At 37.0% G+C, this 26,722-nt stretch overlaps 2 protein-coding genes across 2 annotated transcripts in view; one reads left to right on the top strand and one right to left on the bottom strand.

Moving 5' to 3' along the window:
- The window catches only part of LOC107586029 (myotubularin-related protein 10-like), a 30,535-nt gene extending 22,568 nt beyond the window's left edge, over positions 1 to 7,967 (bottom strand). The window contains exons 1-2 of the mRNA XM_016273241.1: positions 7,436 to 7,967; positions 6,658 to 6,718 (exon numbers count right to left, since the gene is read on the bottom strand). Of these exons, the coding sequence (XP_016128727.1) occupies positions 6,658 to 6,718; positions 7,436 to 7,495 (121 nt within the window). The 5' untranslated portion in view covers positions 7,496 to 7,967. The remainder of the gene's footprint in view (positions 1 to 6,657; positions 6,719 to 7,435) is intronic.
- An 8,914-nt stretch (positions 7,968 to 16,881) lies between these two features.
- Positions 16,882 to 26,722, top strand: part of LOC107586028 (unconventional myosin-Ie-like) — a 30,189-nt gene continuing 20,348 nt past the window's right edge. Inside the window, exons 1-3 of the mRNA XM_016273240.1 lie at positions 16,882 to 16,891; positions 20,619 to 20,679; positions 26,190 to 26,277. Of these exons, the coding sequence (XP_016128726.1) occupies positions 16,882 to 16,891; positions 20,619 to 20,679; positions 26,190 to 26,277 (159 nt within the window). The remainder of the gene's footprint in view (positions 16,892 to 20,618; positions 20,680 to 26,189; positions 26,278 to 26,722) is intronic.

Here is a 26,722-nt window from a genome sequence, read left to right as displayed (position 1 = left end):
ACTGGGCAAAAACGTCATCCATGGGAGAGTTCCAAGGCAAAAGGCCTGCTGACCAAAAAGAACACAAAGGCTCGTCTCTCATTTGCCAAAAAATATCTTGATTATCCCCAAGACTTTTGGGCAAATATTCTGTGGACTGATGAGACAAAAGTTGAACTTTTTGGAAGGTGTGTGTTCCGTTACATCTGGCATAAAAACCCACACAGCATTTCATAAAAAGAATATCATACCAACAGTCAAACATGGTGGTGGTAGTGTGATGATCTGGGGCTGCTTTGCAGCTTCAGGACCTGGACAACTTGCCATAATTGATGGAACCATGAATTCTGCACTCTATCAGAAAATCCTGAAGGAGAATGTTCGGCCATCAGTTTGTGACCTCAAGCTCAAGCGCACTTGGGTTATGTAGCAGGACAATGATCCCAAACACACCAGCAAGTCCACCTCTGAATGGCTCAAGAAAAACTAAATTACGGTTTTGGAGTGGCCAAATCAAAGTCCAGACTTAAATCCGATTGAAATGTTTAAACAGCGATGTGAAAGACTGATTGCCAGTTATCGCAAACGCTCGATTGCAGTTGTTGCGGCAAACCGTGGCACAACCAGTTATTAGATTTAGGGGGCAATTACTTTTTCACGTAAGGCCAGGCAGGTTTGGACAGTTTTTTTCCCTTAATAAAATAAATAATAATTTAAAAACTGCATTTTGTATTTACTTGCATTATCTTTGTGTAATATTAAAATTAGTTTGATGACCTGAATCTTTTAAGTGTGACAAATATGCAAAAAAAAAAAAAACCGGAAGGGGGCCAACACTTTTTCACACCACTGTACATCAACTTCATGCTGTGGATCGCCGGATCGGCTTTCACCGTGGACGAAGCGGAGTCCAGCCCGGGGTTGTCACAAGCCCGCTGGCAGCGCCGTTCTCAAGCCTGCCGGCCTTCGCTCACTTAAGCCCACTGTGTGTGACGCTGTGCGTTTTGTTGTGAAAGCGAAACTACTTTGTTTGGCCTTCCAAAAGAGGACACAACTAGAAATCAGTGGTTAAGTTGTATTTACAACACTGTTCCAGAACAGTTTAACCCAAATATTCAGATGTGTGCAATGCATTTTACAGAGGACCGTTTCCTGAACCTGCAGATTAGCCTACAATGCTGTGCACAAAGGCTGTTTCTATAAAGTGGGGCAGTTCCAACTTTGCAAGGACAGTCTGGCGCTTCTGACTCACAGACTGTAAGTACGTTTTTTATATATAAAGAATTTGCCACTGACGATTCAAATGCGAGTTTTGGGCAGTGTAGAGTAGCTCTTGTTGTTTGTCGTTTTTCCGATCACAAATGCAGACATTGTTTTATGTTTACGCGGCGCGATACGCAACACGTAAAAAGACAGTACAAGTCATTATAATCAGTAATTATGTCCCTACTGGATGCAACAAATGCCTCGTTTGTAATGGGTTTTATTGGTGTTGTCTCATCGCGCCGGGACAGGGCATTACAGTATGGTAGGGACATAACATTTCCGTCACACGCTTGAGGTATTCAGCCAATCACAATTCACTGGATAGCTGGCCAATCAGAGCACACCTCGCTTTTCAAACCGATGAGCTTTGTAAAAATCGACATGTTTCAGAAAGGTGGGGAAACAATAATGTACATTATGTGGAAAATAATGTGTTTTTTTAACCTTAAACCGCATAAACACATTGCATTAAACCAAATACACAACATAATGTTCTTTTTAGCAACATCATATGACCCCTTTAAAACTACTTTATTAAACGACCCATGACAAGTTAAAGGTAGTCTGCACCTAAAAATCACAGCATCAAATATTTAGATATGATCATGATATCAGGCTTCCTGTGTTTACATCCGGTTAGAAAAGGGGTGTTTAGGTGGCTGGCATGTTTTATCAGTACACTTTTGGTTGCATTTTTTTTAGCTTTGAATGTGTACAGCAATTATAGCAGAGTTAAAAGTTAAAATGGTGTTGATGGCTAAAGCACGGAGAGAAGATGCTGAATACCGCAAGTGTAGCACAGGCTGTTCTTAAGATCGGATCGAGTTCAGAACAGGAATTCTCTCTTGTTGCATTGTGCTGCAAAAGTTACACGTAAATGGATTAGAGCAACATGATAACAAGATGCCAAACAGAGAGAGAGAGAGAGAGAGAGAGAGAATGTGTGCGTGGGTTTGTAAAAGAACACTGTTCATGAGACAACGGGCTTGTTTTGTTGAGATGACTAGGCACATTGGGCCTCCATGTGTGTGTAGAGCGGTGGAGAGATTTAAATGGAGCAGTCAAGTAGGTCAATCTGAATAGATACATTCTACTAAAATGTCACCACATGCAGGACTAAAACAATCCTTAGAGAATGACTAAGACAGACTATAAGTCTATTTTCTTTACATGTCGGCAAACACAGACACAGAAAGTGTCTATTTTTCATACTGTAAATTACAACGTGATGCTGAAATTGCTGTGAAACGTGCCTTTAAAATGACAGATTTGGACTTTTTTTTTTTTTTCAATTTTATTTCGAAATAGAACAGAATTTTAATTCCTGCAAGAATTCAGGAACAGGAACACAAGTTAGATTGAGTGAAACATAAATAAATGCAAACTTTTATTAATTAATTATTATATTGTATGTGCACTGCAAGTATTATATCCATGTTGACTTAGCGTAAATAGACCTACAAGATATACTACTATTCACAAGTTTGGGGTAGGTAAGACCTTTTTTTATGTTTCTGAAAGAAGTCTCACCAAGGCTGCATTTATTTTTATCAAAAATACAGTTTAAACAGTAAAATTATTGTAAAATTGTAAAAACAGTAAACAATTGTTTTGAAAATTCAAAATAAGTGTTTTTTTATTTATTGAAATATGTATTTTACATCATTTTATTTGAAAAATCTTTTGTAACATTATAAATGTCTTAACTGTCACTTTTGCTCAATTTCACATGTACTTGCTAAATAAAAGTAAATACTTTCTTTAAAAAAAAAGAGGTAGGCCTAACTGCAGTAAATGTAGTACTGTTGTAAATGCAGTAACTTCACCACACTGCGTGCCACCCTACTATCACCACAGTTCACAAAACACAGTGACAAGGGAGGTTTAGTTTTACTTTCAGATGAAGAACTAAAAAATGCACAGTACATCTATTTTGGAAACAGGGAAGGCTTAATTATAAGGAGTGAACGCCTAAACGCAGAGTCCTTCTCCAGACACCACGGCACTATAGTCGCCTTTCTGTGCGTTTCCCAACACTTCTAGGAACAGAGAAACTGTCCGGATGCATTAAAACCTCTGCCATCACAGAGGGGGAGCTGATAAGTGTTGTTAATGGCTTGGAAATAGCTGATCTGCCATTGCATGGGTTAGAAAGGTTAGGACAGAACAAAAGGCAAAGCCTCACAGGTATAATAAGACTGTGAGGTTGAAACTACCTGTCAGAACATGAAGCCTTTATTCAGAAGAACCAGGACATTAGGATTAAAGGTAAATGGGTACACACCCAATTCAGGTGCACTTGGCAATGGCAATTATAAGACATACAGGAACAGGTAGATCACATTTTTAAAACCATGATGGAACAGAATCCATGTCCTACAGACACGTCATCATGATATTGACCTCTTGATTTAGCAGACATCGAACGAGTTTTGAAAGTGTTAAAGCTGAGCAAACAAGAGCCAAACAAGCTGCTTTATCAATTTATCAGTCTGATGCTTGCCCACAGATCAACCACTAGCTCTGCACCCATATGCCTAAACTAGTTCAGGCTTCTGTGCACTCCAGAAGTGAACAGCGCATTGTGGTGCCATCCCAAAGAGGCACAAAATCACTTTCACTGACCTTTACCTTCACTGTTCCCTGCTGGTGGAATGACCCGCTGAACTCAACCCGAGCAGTCTTTAGCCATTTTCAAGAAATGGAAATTAACACTTTCTATTCTATCTATCTATTTTTTCCTATTATTTAACTTTGCTACATGTAATGTGTTAGACAAACTGTGACTTGCCCAAGCACTTACATATTGTTGGCCTTTTGTTGGTTTAATTGTCCTCATTTGTAAGTCGCTTTGGATGAAAGCATCTGCTAAACGAATTTAAATGTAAATGAAAAGGTAAATGTTCTCAATGCTGCCATAGAAGCAACAAATATTTACATTCTGCATGAGAGCTGATTTAAAGGAATAGGTTACCCAAAATTATGAAATTCTCTCATCATTTACTCACTCTCATGTTGTTCAAAACCAATATGACTTTCTTTCATGGAAGGCACCATGCACTGGTCACTCTTTTCCATGCAATTACAAAAAAATTAAAACATTTCAAAGCTTCAAAAAGTCAAAAACAAAAGAAAAGAGAAGAGAAGTCTATATGATTTATATGTTTTGTTATAGTCTTCTGAATCAAATTTTAGCTTTGGATTTTTTTCGTAATTAAATCATTCTTTTGAGTTAGATCTTTTAATGAACCAGTTAATCCAATTCACAAAACTGGTCTGAAGCTAAATCTACAGTAATCCGGAAGCATTTGAAAACATCTTTTTCTCTGAGTTTTGGCCTTCAGTCCACACTAAGGTGGCTTTTTGAAGATGCTCTCCTAAGTGCATAAAGTTGCAAATGCTGTCTTCGCATTGTAGTGCGCACTGTGAAAACTGAGGTATTAGATGAGTACATTTTGGAAACAAGTGTGGACAGAGAGCATTTCGAAATGAAAGAGCTGTTTTCAAATATAGCCTATCTGGATTAATGTAGTCGCAGCGGCTATATTTCGGTTATGATTGAAGAGATACAGTTCACAATGCTGGTTACAGCAATTCTCAAGAGAACAAGATTATCAGTGATAATAGGCTTGTTTGAGATGAGCAAAATCTGCGCAGAACCGATCACCGGCGGTCACAGCGAGATGCATGCCGGTTAGAAAAGTGTCCGAGGTACGTCCGACTTGCTCTGATGTCATGCTGACGTGTGCCAAGAAACTCTCGCGATAGCGAGGCGGCTGTGTCGGATTGTGCAGTCGAGCGCAGCTGCTCTCCACCGACTGCGCTGATCAAAAGCATGATGGGAAACGACACAGCTTAATGCTCATTGGTTCAGACAACTGTGATGCTGCGTTCTAAAATGTTTGATTTTTTATCTGATTTCATGTGATTATGTATTTAAATTATGCATGAATGTTCCCAAACACTATGACAGTGTGATCTCTGTGTGAGATATGTGACTGTTGTCATATTTCTATAAATATCTCAAATACATGTTTGTATTAAAGTAAAAATGGATGATAAATACACCTTTCATATGGAATTAAATAGCAAGCACTTTGAGTGTCTTGTTCATCATATTTATTTTCATATAAAAGCAACAGAACTGAAATTATATCATGTTTATCAGCAGCACAGCACATGAGTGAGAATAACGCGATATCTGTCTTTGTTCTCGTAGGTATCTGCTCCACTTCGAGAGGTCAGAACTGTCCGTCTTGACTGCGCTTATTTCACTCCTCCCCTCACTGCAGCCGCCTACCCTCGCCTTCAAACAAGCCTAATATGTTTCTGTTCCTGTTTCTCACTCAAATCTATCACATGGATTTAGAACACATGGAATATAGAGAATAAGACATAATGTCCACTTTTATGATCCATTTATGGTGATTTTGCATCATTTTTGAAGCATAGCTCCAGAAGAGCAACTAGTACATTTCTAACAAGACTTTTGTTAGAAATGTACCAGTTGCTCTTCTGGAGCTACTTCAAAAATGATGCAAAATCACCATAAATGGATCATGAAAGTGGAACTTTAACCATTCTCATTCCACAGATGAATGAAAGACATACATGTTTGGTACAACATGAGAGAGAAAGTCAATAATTAAAAAATAATATCCTCTTAGCCTTACACCTGCTTTATTTACAATTCACAAATAATGAAGTGAGGCATTAAAATGCTGTCTAGAAGAAGAGTCAAGTTTTAAATAGGAAAAATATAGAAACTCTTTGGTCATTTTTGAGCGAGATGCTAGCAGTCTAATCAGATTAAATTATCTGATTTTAAACTGCAGCTAAAAGTGTTACCGCCAGACCCGGAGATCGGCTGAATGGATTTGAAAACAGTAAAACTCAACTGTTTAACTCTAGGGGAGTTGGAAAATGTGCCTATTTTCAAAAATAGTGGAGTGTTCCTTTAAGGATAGAATAACAATAAATGCTTCAAATCACCAATCCATCTTTACACTTACATTTTTCTCTTGAACATATATGGCCCAAAAACTAATTTCAACACATTTAATGAGTGTCTATGCTCTTCTTAATTGCTTAAGCTGTGAACTACTTTAATTTGGAGAAGAAATGCAGTGAGTGACTTTAATGCGTTAGATATGTCACTTTGCTCACAGCTGATCTTATAATGGTGACGAACACAAGTAAAAACAATCCATCTTCTTGAACCTGAAAAAACTGAGTTTGCTCAAACTTAAATGGATAGCCACTGAAACTGGCTTTATGAAACAGGCCAACGGGGTTCGAAACAAACATTCAGTTGCAAGACCATATCTTCAACTACTAAGCAACACCACCCCAACCCTGTGACGGTTATGAGTTGTTTGCCAAAAGAACTGATGCACCTTTTTTCTTTCTTACCTGGTAGAAGTTTCGCTTCTAGTTTCTTGATGGGCAGTTGAGGACTTTTCTTCAAATCAGTCTGTGTAAAAGATTAAGAACACTTAATATCACCTAACCACTTTCAAGTACGCAAGACAAAGTAGATCTTTACACTTACATTTTTCTCTTGACCATACGGCACAAAATCTCATCTCAACATTTAACGAGTGGCTATGCTCTTCTCCAATTAGTCATTTGATCTGAATATCAACATTTGTAATCAGGTTTCGAGAATAAATGATCCACTTTTGTGTCTCTGAGGATTGGTGATCTGTGACGCTGCATTGTGTTGAATGTCAAAAGTTTGTTTGTGTCTTTGTCAATGGGGAATTTGACACACTAATTCCTATAATTCAAAACTTCCATGAGTTAGATGTACATGTCGCACATCATGTTATTCATTCATTTCCATTAGTAACACTTTGGCTGATGCAGCAACATCCTGCACATGTTAAATTTGTATCTAAACGCACACTGTTCTTAAAGGAGGGCATCTAGCTCCATCTTACCCTGTGGTACTACTGCTGTGGTGGTCATTTTGACGAAAATCATGAACAAAGTAACCACTGTGAACAGCTCACACCTGAGTTACGGAGGATACCTCAATCAAACCAAGTGAAGTCTTAACTATGAGGTTACCTGTCGTCCAGATGACAGTTTTCTTAACATACATATACGTTACAAGTGCAGAATAGTAAACGATTATGATGACTTTTTCTTTAGCTGCTAGTCGTTAGCATGCTAGTGTCTCACTTACCTGAAGTGGAGGAAGATAAGACTTAAAAGTCGGCTTCGTTTGTTTACCGGAGAACATCATTTAAACGGGACGATATGACAAAAACGCGAACTGTAAATCCATATAAGAGCAGCCTAAACTCTTAAAACTGTTTCGGGCTACATCAAAGCATTACATCCAGGGTTTCTTCAGTAGACGGTGTGTTTAAAAACATAGTTTCCATAAACGCAAAAGCAGTATTAAGTCTGTGCTTCGCTTGCAGTAGTATCTCAGCTGGATGTGGTCTGTCCCGCTGAAGTCTCTTCGTTAGCGGCTGTCAAACTCAAAGTTTTGCTGCTTTAGTTTCCTGCTGTAAACATTTACGTCATGTTCAGTCTTCTTGTCTGAATCAACAGTGTGTGTGTGTGTGTGTGTGTGTGAGAGAGAGAGAGAGTGTGAGTCCTGTGGTGGTGCTGCAGCAGACGGATTCAGTCCTATAATTCACCGTCCGTGTTCAGTTCAGCCATGTTTATAAGAGGAGGAATGGGGAGGTGCAGCGTGCTGCGTGCTTGAGCTCTGGACCACAAAAAAACAGGAGGAGGAGTGAGCTATGGCGAGCCCTGTGGACCACTGGAGCGTTTTGTTTTTAAATGCGAATATTCATATTGTTTATTATATAAAAAAATATATTAAGTGCTTTAACACATATATTTAATTCAAAATGTGAACTTTGAGCTAGAATTTGTCATTCTAAAATTTGAAATATTCGCAGAGAATAATCTTTATATGCCCAATATTTAAATGATCTTAATTGCGTTGCAATGTCGAAAAAAAGCACATATGCATATAAATAGATTGCTTTCATATCATGCATATTTTAGTTGAAGGGTATTAATGGACCCATGGCGCCACCTGCTGGAATAATTGTAATCCTGCATGCATAGTTTCAATAAGGTCAAGACTGTCCCCTAAATACTCCATACACTGATCTATTATAGATCAGTGACTCCATACTAATTCTTCTTTACTTAGAAAACCCTTTCTCAAATACAACTATATAAAAAAAATTCTCTTGTATTTCCATTTAAATTGTAATGCCTACCTGAATGCCATATATGCTTGTGATGATGGACAGGTTGAAAATATAATAAAATATAACGCAATCACTACAATTTTAAATGTCTGAGGTCATTTTTAATGTTTTAGAAAAAGGTGATTCATTTACATGATCAAAATATAGTAAAAACAAAAAAAATATTTGGAACTTTTTTCTATTTTAATATATTTTAAAATGTAATTTATTCCATTACTCCAGTCAGTTACAGTGTCGCACGAACCTTCAGAAATCATTCTAATTTGCTGATTTGATGCTAAAAAAATGTCTTATTATTATCAGTGTGATTATTAAAGTATTAGCCGAAAAATCATGGAAATCATGATTTTTTTTTTTTAGATGTCTAGAAATCTTTTGTAACATCATGAAAATCTTTACTGTCACTTTTGATCAGTTAAATGTGCCCATGCTGTATGAAAGTAATGATTTCTAAAAAATTAAATTAAGCCCAGACTTCTGGACAGGAGTGTACTCTTTAATTTATACCTATACAAGCAGTTTGCGGCTATTACACAAAACCTAGTCCAGATGTCTAGCTTCACAGCTGTAAATAGATGGCTGAGTGGAGTGAATCATTTTGTCAGTCCTAGTTTTTTTATTAGCTTAGGGTTGACTGTATGAATATATGAATATGTTTATGAATATGTTCTATCACAAGGTTTCTCTCAAAAAGTTGTCAAAGGTTCCTCAAAAAATTGTGAACTAAAAGGTTCCTCTAGAAATATGAGCTGCTTAAAGGTGAATATTGGCTTACAGGCCTGCAAAGATCTTTGTGAAGTAAGATGAACATTTAAAACATGTTATGATCATTGACAAGCAATATAATAACAGTAATAATAACAATAATAATAATAATAACTAACATATACTATTTATAATAATATTAAAAAAATAAAAAATAGACTATAAAAATATATTTAAAAAAATGTACATGAAAAATCTGGATTACATTGTTTTCATAAAAGAATGTAACATGTAGACACTTCACAATCAAAATGATAAATAAATAATCAAATAAAAGGTTAAGACCTGTAAATAACTAAATAGAGATAATAATAACCTATACTTCATCTTTAGATCGATTGCTTCAATAATATTGCTATATTCTATTTTACCTTACCGTTCAGTTGATTTGGTCATTTAGTTTATGCAGCCTAGCTGCGCAGATAGGACGCGCTTTAATACACCCAAAATCATCTGGTGGGATTCCCTTCGGAATGACGCTCCGAGCGGCGCTCCTATTGGCCAAAGGCGACGCACGAAACTCTCCATTTATGGTTGTTTGCCTCTTTGATTCCGTCAACCAGCAGACACAAAGTTGAACTTTGTAGAGCAGACGCACGCTGCAGCACAGTCAGTGCGCTCGAGCGGTTTACCGGCGCGGTCTTCAGTATTATGGAGCGGCGACACTGGTCCTGAGGAGACATTTAACGAGACCGTGACCGTGACATCACCCAGAGACTTTTAATAGGCTTGTTTTGCTTTAATAAACAATTACAAAACGGATAAAAGAAGGTCGGCTGCGGTGTGATAAACGAATGAAAATGGTGAGTGAAAATATACTTATCACAGTCACGTGCAGAGATAAACACAAGGGACACTGCTCCTGTTTTGGAAACCGTTTTCCAGCATCCTTATCGACATGCAGTAGCTTACAGCAGCTGCTCGGTGTTATTGTTTTTAACTTCTTTCTGTGGTCATTTACATCAAGTAAACGAATTTTAACAGCTGCTAGATTACACATCCCTGTGGATGTGACCATTCACCGAATCCTATAGGATATTGGCATCATGAATGCTCAAAATCCAGATAAAAAGCTTTTTTTCAGTGTGGTCAAAACAAGTACAAACTAATACTAAACATTTGGTATTCATTCTATATTAATTACATACATTTAAATTTACTGGAGATTTGTGTATGTATGTGAACCCTATGCACGTTTTTAGTTATTGTTAACATCTTATGAATGTAGTGGCTGGTCTGCTAGCTAGATAAACAGCCTCAGCTGGGTGTCATATTCAGCTATTGTTTGCCCTCCTTCTCTTGTTCACTTAGATGGAAACAGCCTCTCCTTTCTCAGCCCTCCTTGAACAGGTTGTACTTATACTGGTCCTGGTTACAACCCAGTTTCTTGCTATTTTTGGCACTATGTGTTTGTCCAGGCTTGTGACAGATAGAAACCATTGTGTTTCCACTTTCCCAGATCAGTGTTCCTGTTAGACACATTGCAGTTACTGTTTTTAACTCATTATTAACATATTCTGTCATGCCAACCTGGCTTAGTCTTATGTAATAGTGGAAAACTGTAAGTTACACACATTAGTGTCCATGGTTACAGGACACAGAGAGATGCAGGTAGGTGTAGTCGCATGTGAAACTCACTTCCGTACATATTCCTATAAGGATGGGCTGGGTTCTGCTTTGAATAAGCATGTGCTTATGCGTGTGTGCACAATGAGACAGTTTCCTCCTGTTATGGTTGAAAGCGACACCATTTTTTTCATAGCTCCTCAAGCAATATTAGGCTTCTGTTACGCTTGAAACGTTTCGGTTTTGTGTGATCCCTGGATCCCATGGTAGGATGCTTTCACAGACCCTGCTTGTCTCAAATTCAGTGTCTTTTTCAGCCTGTCAGCTGGTGAAGAACAGGTACAGATCAGGTGAAAAACAAGTAAATCCAGTTCAGCTGTCTCTTCAATGCACGCAGAAACATTCTCTGCAAGCCATGCAGCCGGTGGAACTAGTTTACCTTAGGCTTTATGTATATAGGACAAACCTTTTTTGTAGATGCTCAATGCTGTCTGTGGTATTTAGTATGTATTGCAATATTATCAGTCGGTCTTAGTAAAGCATTTTTTCTGCACAGAATAAGCCGACTTGTGGTTAGCTGTGCTCATGTGGTCACAATATCACAGAAATCATTAGTGATCAATTAAGTTGTGCTTATTGCTTCTGTAAATTAGACTAAAACTGACTCTAGAAGAGTGTACAAGCATTATTCTTTAATGTTACCATTGCCTGTAAAGTCCCCATTCATTTCTAATGATAGAATGTCACATATGAGGCCAAGCTCAGTGTGACCTGCAAGTATGTATTCTATATAACTATATCTGTGGAATTAATAGGTGGAGTTTGTAGCTGTATTTGTTTTGACTGCAGTTTTGCGTCAGAGTATCCTTTATGAGTCTACTCATTTTGCTCATGACAGCTCAAAGGAAATGGAATGATTTCTGAAATATGAACTAGCGGTAATGTCTGTTACAGTGCCCAATTTTATGTATACCAGCAGTGCAAGAGCAATTTAGGTTGATTATGTGATATATCACTCTGTTGACTGAACTACTGTATTTAGAAAATATATCATAAAGCTTTGTGTATGTAGTATGAGGACATTTTAGTCCATAATGCCCTTGATATCTTCGGGCTCAATACACTGAACACTTTGTTTTAAAACAGGCCACAAATGCAAGATTACTCTTCTCCAAAATGATGTATAAACATTAAAGAAAGCTATTGAGTAAATATCATTCTTGTTTCCTCTGGTGTATCTGGGTCCATTGTGATTGGTCTCCATATTTCAGAAGCTGTTTTACAGGTTAAGCTGTATCTGGTAGGGTGGTAACATTGTTCACTTTCTTTTTTCCTTCTCTGCACTATCTCCTCTTTTCCTCTTTCTTTCTTTGCCAGATGCTGAATAGTAGGTCAGTATGGCAGCATATGTTTTGCATTAAGAGCTGTAGATGTGTGGTACATGCTGAGTAACATCCCCCCCATTCAAAGCCTCTATGTCACTCCGCCACAGGATTGCTGAGGAATCCAGACTCTTTCTGGAAGAGTCAGCAACCCTCACCTAAATAAGAGAAAGGTCTAGGAGGATGGCTGAAATCTGTGGTCTCTATTAGTCACTATTTTTCTACATTAACGAATATATATATATATACAGTGGGGAAAAGAGAGAGAGAGAGAGAGAAAGAGACATTTCTGGGTGTGGCAATTAATTTCTCTCAATATCAGCTCGCGTCTTTGATGCTGGCTTCTTTGATGCTGTTTTATTGTTGGTTCTGAACTACACCAAACTGTGCTTATTAAAAACGTCCAATCTAGAAGTTCACCCCCAGTTGCTTGACTATAAAATATATCTACTGATGTGTTCAAGTTAAGATTTATATGGTTCGTTTACAGAGCCAGTTGAAAAAGATGAATGCAAACATCAATTAGACTGAAATAAACCCTTAATTGGAAAATCTCTATTGACCTTTTCATTGTGATGTGCACCATATGTTGACTAGCAAATTTGCCTAATCTGTCCCTTAGACATTGAATCTTTGTTTTTCTTTGTGGTGACTGAATGGCTGTTCCTATTGATATCAACCCCATTTAATGTCAAGCTTGTCACTTCCTGGAGATCATGTACGTCATGTGCTATTACATGCCACCCACATGAACAAATCAATTCTTTCAGCAAGGATGCATTAAATTGATCAAAAGGGACTTTAAAGACTTATACATTGTTACAAAAAATTACATATATGCTGTACTTTGTACTTTCAAAATCCTAGAAAAAGATATCATGATTTCCACAAAAATATAAAGCAGAAACTATCTTCAATATTGATAATAATAAGAAATGTTTCTTGAGCATCAAATCAGCATATTATAGTGATTTCTGAAGGATCATGACACTAAAAACTAGAGTAATGACTGCTGAAAATTCAGCTTTGCATCACAGGAATAAATTACATTTTAAAATATATTAAAGTAGAAAACCATTTTATTCATCTTATTTTAATCAAATAAATGCAGAATAAGATACTTCTTACAAAAGCATTAAGAAATATTTCCAACCAATTAACAGTAGTGTATATGCAAAGCAGACCTACTTGTTTACATAAATGTGTTGCTAGGTTGTTATTTTTTGCCATTTTTATTTGTACAAACAGTATAGTTGAGGACATTAATGTCCTAAAGAGCTTCATAGGAGAAAAGAACAAGAGCTTCATGGCTCAATCAGTCACAGTATGTGCGCTAACCACTAGGCCACAGTTTTAATAATTTGTAATAATAATGTTTTTATTACTGATGTGAAATATCACTTTATCCCTAATAAAAAGCAGATTAGACTCTATGCAAGCCCAGTTTCCTTAAAGAGTTGGTCTTGAGAAGCACAGAGATGGGCTTTCAGCTGTGAAATGAGATCCTTTTTGCTGTGCTCCTGCCAGCTCACGTTCAGCGCCTCTCACCTTGCCTCTCCTGTTTCTCTCATCTGCATTAGTCTCTTTTGCGGCTTCCCTTGTGCTACCAGCTTCTAAAAGCAGGTCAAGGGGACCGGTGAGCATGTGCTATCAAATATTGTTCAGTTTTGAGAGCAGATAAACTGTTAAACAGACAGGAGCTGTACAGAGAAGCCTCTTGTTAATGATATCCAGTATGTGCACATTCATGGCTGATGTTTGCTTACCGACATAACAACTCCTAATTTGTTTAAACTGCAATAAAAGCCATAATGATTGAAGCAGATATTTAGTTTCTTAGTTGGATATTGTAGAGTTAGATTTGTACCAGGTTTTCTTCTAGGTTTCCCTAGACGTGAGCTGTTTTTTTTGTGTCTGTTTTTGCTGTATAGTTTCTGTTGAGGTGACCGTGGCTCACTAGGCTGTGTTTACTCATCAAACTCAACCCAGGGCTACAGAATGACTTGTGCTCAAATATTCCCACAAGCCAGAGGTAAAAGCAAGTGAGAACCTCACAGACAAGACCATAACAGTGCACAGTTAAAAGAGGAATTGCATAAAAACTAGTGCTGTCAAACGATTAATCGCGATTAATCGCATCCAAAATAAAAGTTTTGTTTACATAATATATGTGTGTACTGTGTATATTTATTATGTATATATAAATACACACACATGCATGTATATATTTAAGAAACATATGTTATGTTTTTATATTAAATATATTTATATATAATATAAATGTTATGAATAAATGAATACATGTAAATGTTTTCAAAATATATACTGTATCTGTGTGTATTTATTTATACATAATAAATATACACAGAAAGCACACATGTATTATGTAAACAAAAACTTTTATTTCGGATGTGATTAATCGCGATTAATCGTTTGACCGCACTAACAAACATTTTAAAGCTTTTGTTTCATGCTGCCACTCTCATTTCTGGAATAAGCACAAAGGTCATGAGGAAGACTGTAGTTCCACTTTGCCCTTTGCATGTGTTTGTTTTCAGGGTTGGAGCTGAACTCTGGAGGTCTGCGGCTCTCTAGGACCAAACTTGCCTACCCCTGAGCTAGAGGCATGTGTTTGGGTGACTAACCATTCACTTCAGAACCTGTTTTTTACTGGACCTTCATGGCAGCACACTTGCCAGGGGCCATTTTAAGCGAGAATTACAATATATCTTATCACTAAGAAGGTTAGCATATGTGGCATGCTTTTTTGTGTGAAACATATCCTTTACAGGCAAAATAAGTAGTAAATTTAGTAGTAAAAACTTATTTTAGCAGTCAACCTAGTGCAGACTTCACATTTCTGTATACTGAATGCTCACATATGGTAACTCTGTGGCATGTTTTTTCACTCAAATGAAGTTAAATAAAAAAGAAAGAAATTTAGTTATAACATGCAAATATACACATTATAAACAGGGTCTAGCTAGGGTTAAATTGATTTTGTAAGAGCAGTGAGTCATATAATGTAACTCTATATTGCACGTTTTAACAATGACTTATTTGAATATTTTGGTGGTGAAATGTTTTTTCCTTGACCAGAACACACAAATAATGTCAGTGTTATGAAGAGGTGACTTTTTTTTTTTCTTCTTCCTCTTCTTTTTTTATTTTTTTTTTAACACTGTTTATTAGGTTTTTACAGTAATATATCAGTGCAGCATTTACAAATTAGCCTGAACAGATCTTCGAGGTGATTTTTTTAATATATATATATATATATGTATGTATAACAGCATGAACTCACAGCTCCAAGGATAGAAAATAACACTAAATATATTTAAAAGTAAAATTATGATTTGTATAATTATATTTGGGTTAGATTTTAAAATTGCAATTATATTATGTAATGGGTTTAGCTGGAAATTGTGACCTTCAGTGTAAAGAATTGTTTTAATAATTATAAAAGATATATGTTCTGTGGAGTTATGCAAAAAAACAAATCAACACATTCACAAATGAATACACTTAAAGGCTTCATTTTGATATAGCATGTAAGATAATATAATAAGACATGTTTTTATAACATAACATGACCTGTGCAGCATCCAGAAACAGTATTGGACAATTATTAACACGAATACAATAGTCATCATTTCATTTAAACTCAGTAATTAAATTTAAATAGTCTGACTATCAGAGTGATAAAGCTGTGTGCTTGGCAGCGGCACTAATGTGAGATTTCAGTTTGCTGGTTCTGATCAGAACCATTACTCAGTTGGGAACTGGGGGGATTTGTTTTCGTCACTTGCCAGCTCCCATTTCCCGTTGGCTATGAGTAAGATCCCCTGATCCGAAACATTCCTGTGCTGGTTCTGTTTACTCTTCCCTGATTCTGCCATCACAGGGAACTCACACACAGGCATGACCACAGTGAACCATGCCGCTTAGTCTCCCAGCTCATTCCACCTTGTCTCTACAATTACAGTAGATGCTAGAACTGTACTGATATTAGATCAGCTTGAAAGGATGACGTTGACAAATGCCACCGCCATAGACCTGTCCGACTGGACATTTGTCAACGTCATCCTTTCAAGCTGATCTAATATCAGTACAGTTGCCACCTTCCATTCCCTGTCTATACGGTAGAGCATTTAAATGCATTCTCCTCATTGTTATGTAGGTGTGCTCGAGGGTGTTGTTCAGTCAGGGATCTCAATCCTTAAAGATCAGCTCAAAATAGACAGCAACAAAATAGCTAGAGGGGACTTGGGCTTTGCTGTTGCGTTTAATCAAGTTCCCACACATGCCTGACTTTGATTAATGTCCTCATTACAGGCTTCTCATGTGGGCTGGTAATGTGGCCCCTTATGTTGTGTTGTATCTCTGAATCTGTGGAAAATTTGTTTAGACAGGACAGTTTTATGAGGCAGACGTTATTTATGCACCAGAACAATTGTAGGCACCATGACGACAGCTCTCAAAGGGATAGTTCAGCCAAAAATTAAGATTTTTGTTCATTTACTATACTCACCCTCATGTTGTCCCAAAACTACATGACATTTTATTTCTGCTTCGGAACGTTAAAGAACATATTATAGAAGTCAATGTTCAGACAACACTGGCTCCCATTGAGGGTTTAAATTCTGTTTCACAGAATAAAAGACATACATGTTCGGAACAACATGGGGGTGAGTAAGTGAGAACTGAATTTTCATTTTTAGGTGATTTGTCCCTTTAAGAGTTTGGCTCTTAAAGCAAATATTGAATCTTGTTGCAAGGTGCTTTGTAGAGAGACAAAACAGGTGTGGAAATTACTTTTTTTTTATTTTATTTTTTTATTACTTTAATAAAAAAAGCCAGCCAACCGCCTCTCGGAGACACTCCTTTATTTTGAACCAAATTATGAGGTGGCATTTGTTTGTGTACACAAAAAGCTTCATGAAATGGCTATTATCTGCTTACCTTTGTGTGGATTATCAAACACTGTAAAAGCCTTAGTGATGAAGGCTCTGTGTATGTGTGTGTGTGTGTGTGTGTGTGTACAGGTTTTTCAACACTGATGGGGACTTAAACCTGAATACACACCAACTCATGGGGACTTGTGTCACCGTGGGGTCCTAAATTGAGGTCCCCATGGGTACAGAAGTTTATAAATCATACAGAATTCGTTTTTTTGAGATTGAATGAAAAATGCAGAAAGTTTTCTGTAAGGGGTACGGTCAGGTGTAGGGTTGGTGTAGGGTAATAGAAAATACAGTTTGTACAGTATAAAAACCATTACGCCTATGGAGAGTCCCAACAAGGATAGTGAACCAGACATGTGTGTGTGTGTTCATGTTTGGAGAAACTGTGCCTCTCTAAAAGGAATAAAGCACACCATATAACCATAAATCTGCTCCATAAACATAGCGTTAGGCTTTTTATTTATTCATTGGTGTGCATCTGTGTGTTCTGGGAAGACCTTGTTTCATGTATCATTTAAAAGCAGACCATTAGTGAAGCCATAAGCTATGACTGCTTCTAAGTAGAATATAAAGTTTGGATGGGGATATATTACCAGTTTTAATAGTCAATTGAAATATTTGAGTGTGGTTTATTTACTTTGTAATTAACTAATCAATTAGTTGATTGTCTCATAACAAGAAATGTTGAGAAATACAAAAGTACATATGCATTTCTCTGAGGTGTTGTGGATTTGTTGTGTAGTTGGTTGTGGCAGGACAGGTGGCCAGTTTGGAAATGTTAGCTTGAATTTGCTCAAAGTAAACGGGATCAGATGACGTATAATCCTGTTTACTTTGAGAAATACTTTTTTTTGGCCAGCATGAAAACAAACTATATATATATATATATATATATATATATATATATATATAATTTATTCTGGAAAAACAAACCTTATTAAAAAAGCATATTTTGTCTAGCTGCAATTTGCAATCCAAGACCACCCAGATGTACTCTCACATTCAAAGGAGAAAATTCCCTCTTGATGATAATTATAAATAAATATTTATAAATCGAATCATCTGATCGTCTGCAATTTGTCTTTCATTGTGCAGCATTTTCAGAAATTCAAACAAATTACATGCTGATGAAAACTTGTCAAGCTTTGTATTACTTTATTTTATTGAATTGCGTTAAATTGAACATGAACTGGCAAATACTCCAGAATTAACTCTATTTTAAAAATATTTATTCTATAGGGAATAATTATTGTCCACCTGTTTTTAAGAATTTCCTGGCAAATATGTGACCATGACCAACAAACCTACGACAAGATAGTGTTACTATATGGATGAAATGATCTGTGTATATTGAACTGTCAGGAGATGAGATGACTCCCTTGATCCTGAGTTTAAAAACTGCCATCTATATGGTGATGCACTGTCACCTTGTCTCATCAGCTGCCCTATTAGAATTTTAGCACCATTTTTAGAATCCTAGTCTAAACATAATCTATCTCTATGTGTACTTCAGGGAAAATGATGGCGTTCCAGACTTCCCCATCAGACAGAATGTGCTACATTCTTTTCCCCTGCCTTCAAAAGCGAACAGAAATAATATGGCTTGGCTGAACTTGGAAACTTTGGTACAGTTTCTCTGCAGTAGCCAGACGTTTGAGAGCCACTCCTATCTCAGTTACACAAACCCTCTGTGTTTGCTGCCTCTGGAGGGACTCTATAGTCAGCCCTGCCTCCACTGCCATTTCTTACCCAGAAACCCCTCTCTGCTCCTCTGGCTGTTCTCGCCCAATCTTCGTAACCTGACCAACACCCCTGGAGGTGTTTTACTCCATACGTAAACACTGGGATTAATTACAGCTCGATTGTGTAATGCTAGAAAATCCTTTTCCCAAATCAACAAACATTACTTATGTTTACAAGTATGATGAGGGTATGATGACTTATTTATTTTTAACTTGTTTAAACTCGTTTAAATTTATTGCACACCTATGATTAATCTAATCTCTGGGTTTGTACTTAGTTTGTTACAGCATTGAGCTTTTTCAGCTATTTGTGTTCTGATTGTTTTCAGTCTGGCTGTGGATGGGCCTGTTTTTCTTCAGCACATTACAGTGGTGAATTTACAAGCCTGTTGTGTCTGTGTCCAGGGTTTACTAGCATTCAGAATAAAGGGCTACCACCGTGTACATTGTCCAGACTGGGATTATTTCTGTCAGGCATTTTCCAGGACCATTTAGGATTGTAAGGGCTTCACATCTGCCTGCTGTGAAAATATCTTTATATGCTTTTACATTTTGGCCTGGAATACTCATCAGTACTGATTCCCTTCTGACAATGGTGAAAATCACCATTAGAGTCACATTCAGTGGGCTTGTACTTGCACTTGTACGTTATACTTTAAATTCTGTTTTTTTTCTTCCTTTTATTAATATGCCAGCTTTATGAGTGCCAAGGTTTATGTTCTGAAGATGTGATCGGAAGGGATATACTGACCTTGTAATGACACAGGGGTTGTAAACGACATAGGCTACTGTATGTTAACATGCAGAATACTGATGAAGAGTACTTAGCAACCATTATAACTAAGGAGACTTAAATTGGTGTTTCTGAATGCTCTTTCTTTTGTCTGACTTTGCATAGGGGTTTATAATGGAGGATTCTAAGGTGAATCCAAATAGGTTCACACACTGGCACTGCTTCTCAAATTAGTATTCATTGTGTGGCTGAGACCAGTGCTTAATTTATTGAGCCACACTGTCCACTGGCCTGCAGAATACTTCATTCGTCGTGCTTCACATAGGGAGTTTATAAGTAATCTCATAAAGATAATAATTGGCAGCAGAAGTCATGATTTACCACCTCATTATTTGATATATATTTTCTTTGTACACCGTTCTTTACCGGGATTTTAGCTACAACTTTTAAGTGCACAAGAATGTTCTTTATTTATCTAAGCCAAAGTGACTTAATCAGAACTGTGGATCTGTAATATGTTGAAAAGGATTCCTGAAATAGCTATGAACTTCATTACGCATTCCTGCCTTAATCTGCTATTAGCACTGCCAGGTCCGCCGAGCTGAATTCTCAGCCAAACCGCAGTACTCTGAGCCATATGCTAAATGCATTAAACTGAGAACCAGACTGTGTCTTGTAGCTTTAACTGCCCTCTGATTGTATTCATTCATTGATTATATTTTAAGTGGAGATGCATACCGAATGATTCGGGGCAATTTTGGCTTGCACTTTCACTTCAGGGCTAGGGCTAACTTGATCCCACTTCAGCTCTGCCATATGTGAATGCAGGTCCTCTGTGTGAATTCCAGATGGTTGTAAGGAAAGGATAGTTTGAGGAGGTAAAAAATTGCCGCCTTATTGAATCAAACCCAGCCATTTCCTGTGCCTGAGTCTGCGCTCCACTCCACACTCTCCATATAAGGCAATGGTATTTGCATGAGGGAACGGCCTGCCATGTCAGTATGGATCTAAGACTGGTGCTGCTGACATTTTTCAACTGCTGTAGGATTACAGTGGGGAAATTATCGGTTACAGTATTTTCTGGCGAGGATTTTACAAGGAGAACAATGAAATTTTTCTCTCCTCCTTTTTGTGAATGAAGCATTTCTTCTTTCTGTAGTGTTTGTTTTTGTGAAGTTGTACGTTTTCTAAAAGTGCCACACATGTAATAAGTGGGTAAACTAGAGAGCAGATCTTCATCTGTGTTCATATGTGATGCCAGCCAGACTCAATGAGATAGATGGTGTTATTATAGCCTCTCTCATACTAGTATACTCTCCAGATGTGCCATTCACCAGTCTGGAGAATCACATTACACTGACCTCACAGCTGCTCCTTAGTCAATTAATACAATGAATGTCCTAATTTGTCATGCAGTCATTTGGATTACACAATTATGCTTGATGAGTTGCGCCATCCAGCATCAGATGCTTCCCTGTCGTCCATAGCAAAGCAGCATGTCATGGTGCATTCTCATGACAGTAAGTTCGTATTCAGGAGTTGTTAAAATGTATGATTTTTTCTTATTTGTTGCTAACTTGCATGTACTAAATTTGATTGTATTGTACAATTACAATAGAATGTATAATGATTTATTTTACAGCACCCTCACATATTAAATAAAAATGTGAAGCAGAAAACACACACCTGATGCAAAAATACAACTTCTACCTTTGTGTAGAGGTTGTATTTTTGTAGTAAAGGGACTTTGCCGACTTGCTACATACAAAATTATCTGAATGGACCTGGCATCGTCGTAATTTATACCAATTTGTACAAAATGGTAAATGCAAACTTCCCAGGTGCACCTTGTGCACTATTTTTATGCCTTCTTGTTTCATACAAACCCGATTAGTACCATCTCGCATCGCAGTTATCATTTGTTACATCAGAAAACATTGGTTTGAATATTACTGTAATGTTGTTGTTTTTTGTCAGTAGTTGTGCACTAAGTTGTATAATCGGTCAGTCAGATGGTTACTGCAAAATAAACCCCTTAACACAGATATGGGCGTTTCATGCCTTTCTAAGGCTGTCTTCTTCCTGCTGTTTCTAATAGTAAGCGTTAATGAAAAAGTTGTTGGGGTTGAGATATTTTATTGCCTGGTTATTTTAAATCCTGATTGATGTCTTCCCAGGGAGTTTGGGAGTTTGACCTTGCGTGCATGGTGCAGATGGGTATCATTTTTGTCATGGTGTAAATAATGCCTGCTGTTCCGGAGTAAACCACAGCACAAGCGTAGTGAACTTTAGCTTTCCTTGTTTCCGGTGTTCCTTTACGAAACGGAACATTTTCATCCCTAAATAAGCCTAGTGGGACTAACTATAGCTCGTAAAAGCAGAGATGCTGTTTTCTCCCTTGCTTGACTTTGTGTGGTCTATGACTTTAAATCTTGGACAGTAGGTGTGGTCCTTGCGCTTTTTGCAAAGACTTCTTCAGAAAGAAAAGAATAAAATTACGGGTGTAGTGCTCTGTCTGGCCCGTTGTGTTTTTGAGTAACTTTCATGATCATTTTTGTTTTACTACTACTTCATCGTCGTCTCATTTAAGTCATTGTGTGTTCAAATAGGATCCTGTTTTCACAGTTCTTTATGAAGCTCTGCTTTGGCTCGCAGTTTATGGGGAACATGTGCTGGGAATGAAGACATTCATCTTCTTTCCAGGTGTTTATGTGTCCCATGGAGTGATAGTGATGTGGACTCAAACACTGTGAAAGAAACGGTTCAATAGAATTAGAAAAACTGTCGAAAGACAACGAACTCTCTCTGTAATACATGCAAAAAATAAACTAAACAAAACAGTCTGTAAAGGTCTGAAAGAAGTGTTTACTGTTTTGTTTAAAACGCTGCCTTCCTCCTTTAATTGTTTTTGAGTTAGCTCCACTTCTAATCATGTTCAGGTGAGGTTCCTTATTGTTGTCATGGTGTTGAGCGTTTATTGTGTTTCTTTATTTTCCTGTAATTTACCTCGGACTTGAACTGTGCTCGTTTACGATGGCAAGTTAATTAGTCCTTCAAGGGAGGGAAAAAAATCTTCCGTACTTGGTCTGCTTCTGCTTTCTTGCGCCCCTAGATTTTTCAGACTGTGGAATGTACAATTTTGAGAATGTTAAATGTCTTTCCAGTTTACCTCATTTCATTGTCACGGCATTCCTTAGGCTTGGGAAAATTGCTGTAAGGAAAGAATAGACAAATGTGGCCTTCAAATCAGACTAATGCACTAGTAATGATTGAACATTACAGAGGAAAATGTTTAAAACAGCAGTGCGTTTGGATCATGTGCTCTCCAAGTGGTACACTCACTGTCTATGTCTGTCTGGCTCTCTTTCTGTATTTCTTGAGTCACACTCTTTGTATCCTTCTCTTTTGATTATCCTGTCAAATGCACTTGAGGCTTTGTGTCGTTCTGAGTAAGGGTCTGGGTCCTCATGGGTCATTGTGACCTCAGAACGGTAGCCAGAAGCCATTGACTCACGTCCCATGATGAATGACCCAAGCTCTCCGGAGACACACCCTCTGCAAAAACATCACCAGAGCGGAAGTACAATGGGAAGGGAGGTAAAAGAGGGGGACGAGGGAGAAGAGGAGGAATGGTGAGAACATCAGGCGAAGATCAAAAGAAGTGTTTGTAGTGCTCAGGGAGCTTTAGGGAGACTCCTGACCGTGCACTTTTCATCGGTTTAGAAAAACAAAATCAACATCTGCTGCGGTGAAAAAGAACGAGCTGTGTTAAATGTGCCGCAGGCGGTGAATTGGACGTGGTCATTTTGCTGACTGGACTGTTTGCTCACATTAACTGTTGTCAGCAATGTAATGTGTTTATCAGCGTTCATGACCGAATGCAATTCAGAATGAAGGTGTAATGCCTGTGTCACTGGTGGCATTAAAAGTGATTGCAAATGATTATTTCTGAACAGGTTTCTCAATGTCTTCCTAACCCCCCCATCTGCCACTGTAGTTTCTATCACAATACCTTAAATATGGCTTAATATAATAGTATGATATTTTAAGTGTTCCAATATCAAGGGGAAAATCATTCCTGCTGATTAACAACACTTTAAATTAGCCAAAGCTGGTTCACTGGTCTTAGATGCAGTGTTATTTTAGTATTATTTACATACTACTGTGGTATTTATTAACATTTTGAACTAATTTTATTTTTAGATTTTCTGTTTTCATTTTAGTAACTTTTTTTGCTTTTATGTTTTTTTTTTATTGTTTTAATAATATATTTATATAGCTTTAATTTTTAATTTTCAGTTTTAGTTCTTAATCTTCTTATTTAAAGAAGTTGAATAAGTTACATTATTTCTAATTTAAGTTTTTCATCTAATATTTTATTTTAGCTTTATTCTAATTACTGAAAACATCATTGAAATAAAATTTTAGTCTTGGTTAACAATGACAATGCTGTTTAGCTAGTATCTTGTTCTGATCAGAGTGGCTGATTTTAGGGTAGTTTTGAGCAATTTTTAAGTCGATGCCCAGAAAAACACCAGCTTAGCCAGGCTTAGAGACAATCTTAAACCAGCTAAGACTAACAAACTGGTTTAAGTGATTTTTTTGTGAACTAATTTTATTTTTAGATTTTCTGTTTTCATTTTAGTAACTTTTTTTGCTTTTATGTTTTTTTTTTATTGTTTTAATAATATATTTATATAGCTTTAATTTTTAATTTTCAGTTTTAGTTCTTAATCTTCTTATTTAAAGAAGTTGAATAAGTTACATTATTTCTAATTTAAGTTTTTCATCTAATATTTTATTTTAGCTTTATTCTAATTACTGAAAACATCATTGAAATAAAATTTTAGTCTTGGTTAACAATGACAATGCTGTTTAGCTAGTATCTTGTTCTGATCAGAGTGGCTGATTTTAGGGTAGTTTTGAGCAATTTTTAAGTCGATGCCCAGAAAAACACCAGCTTAGCCAGGTTTAGAGACAATCTTAAACCAGCTAAGACTAACAAACTGGTTTAAGTGATTTTTTTGTGATTTATAAGTGGTTTAAATGATCATAGAAGCATTTCCAGTGTAATTGCTCTTGTCTAGGTATCATGTTGCTTCCTACCACTAGTATACCATGCTACCCTACCACCCTAAACTCATACCATTCATTGAGAAGAAAAAAAACTGCTCATACAAACAGAGCAATGTTTCGAAAGGTAAACAGAGCTGCGATGTTAACACTCTTCTGGGAAGCCAAACTATGAATGGCTTACTTACAGTTGTCTCTGTACATCACATTTGAGAGAAAGTATTTCAGCATTAAAAATATGATGCTATCTAGTTATGGAGTGTCTTGTACTGTCTTTGGATATGCTAATCTAGTTTCTGTCAGGTAGCCTGCTACACAAAAGCTGGGTGTGTATACAGTCTAACAAGAGTTTCTTGTTTGTGTTTGCTTTCACAGGGGAGCCGGGGACACTACCGGTACCACTGGCAAAGCCACAATGTCAAGCAGAGTGGTGTGGATGATATGGTGCTTCTCTCCAAGATCAATGAGGATGCCATTGTGGAAAACCTCAAGAAGAGATACATGGATGACTTTATTTTTGTATCCTTGTCCAGCTGAAAATACATAATAAATCCTTAGTCTAACTGTGCTAATATCTCAATCTGTTATAAATCTGGCCCTAAATAAGGATGTCTTCTCTCTGAGTTTTTGTAGATGGATGTTTTCCTGTGGCTCACTAGAAAAGTATTGGATTCCATAAATATTGACTGGTAAAACATTAAATTCTGTTGGTATTATTTTGTAACAATCATTGTTGTCACTAGTACACCCTAAAAGCCTAACATATGTATAATAGCATTATATTATGCTTATTTTTGGATATACACATATGCATTACCGTTCAACAGTAATATTGTGAAATATTTTAATTTAAATATTTGGTAACACTTTAGTTTAGGGACCAATTCTCACTTTTAACTAGTTGCTTATTAACATGCATATTACTAGTATGTTGGCTGTTTATCGGCACAAATAAAACACATATTAATGCCTTATTCTGCACCACATTTTAGATCCCTTAATCCTGCCACATCCCTAAACCTAGCTTACTTAATAATAATAATAATAAGTAGCAAAGTAGGAGTTTATTGAGGCAAAAGTCATAGTTAATACAGTGGTGTGAAAAAGTGTTGCGTGGCACAAACAGTTATTAGATTTAGGGGGCAATTACATTTTCACGTAGGGCCAGGCAGGTTTGGACAGCTTTTTTCCCTTAAAATAAATAATCATTTAAAAACTGCATTTTGTATTTACTTGCATTATCTTTGTGTAATATTAAAATTTGTTTGATGATCTGAATCTTTTAAGTGTGACAAATATGCAAAAAAAATTTAAAACAGGAAGGGGGCCAACACTTTTTCACACCACTGTAGTTAATTAATAGCGAGAATTTGTCCTCAAACTAAAGTGACAACGAATTTTTGTTTAAAGTATCTGTGTATTTATTTATTTATATAGGAATGAGCTTAACATTTGTCATCTTTTTATGTTCTTCCCAGCGGTGAGAGCGGAGCAGGGAAGACGGTAGCAGCAAAGTACATCATGGGCTACATCTCCAAAGTTTCAGGTGGAGGTCCCAGAGTTCAGGTGGGTTGCACAGAACAAAGAAAAAATGAAAACTCTTGTAACTTTCAGGAATAGTTAAGGTGCGGTTGAATAGAAAAACAGTGGCTTCCTGTTCCTGATAACTTTACCGAGATTGTTTCTGACAGTTAGTGTTAAACAGAATCCTGATCCATGTTGATGTTTGCTTCATCTGACATTATTCCTCTTCCCCCATCTCTTACAATCTTTCTCTCATCCCCTAAACCCCACCAGCAGCCATCTGTCCCCCACAATCCCCTTCTGATCTGTCCTGTGTCCCCCTCTCAGCCCCTTCAGGAGCCATATGAGTGAGCTCAGAGTCAGAGGACTGACACTTGTTGCTTGTATTAATCTGATTGAATTAACCGTTTGTTAATGCATATATAAACCAATTCTATCATTCTGGTATTGAGTTGAATTACTGAAATAAATGCACTTTTCCATGACA

Source organism: Sinocyclocheilus grahami, unplaced genomic scaffold (assembly GCF_001515645.1).
Source record: "Sinocyclocheilus grahami isolate Dianchi unplaced genomic scaffold, SAMN03320097.WGS_v1.1 scaffold76.1, whole genome shotgun sequence".
Classification (NCBI taxonomy): domain Eukaryota; kingdom Metazoa; phylum Chordata; class Actinopteri; order Cypriniformes; family Cyprinidae; genus Sinocyclocheilus; species Sinocyclocheilus grahami.
This window is presented reverse-complemented; position numbering and strand designations above follow the sequence as displayed.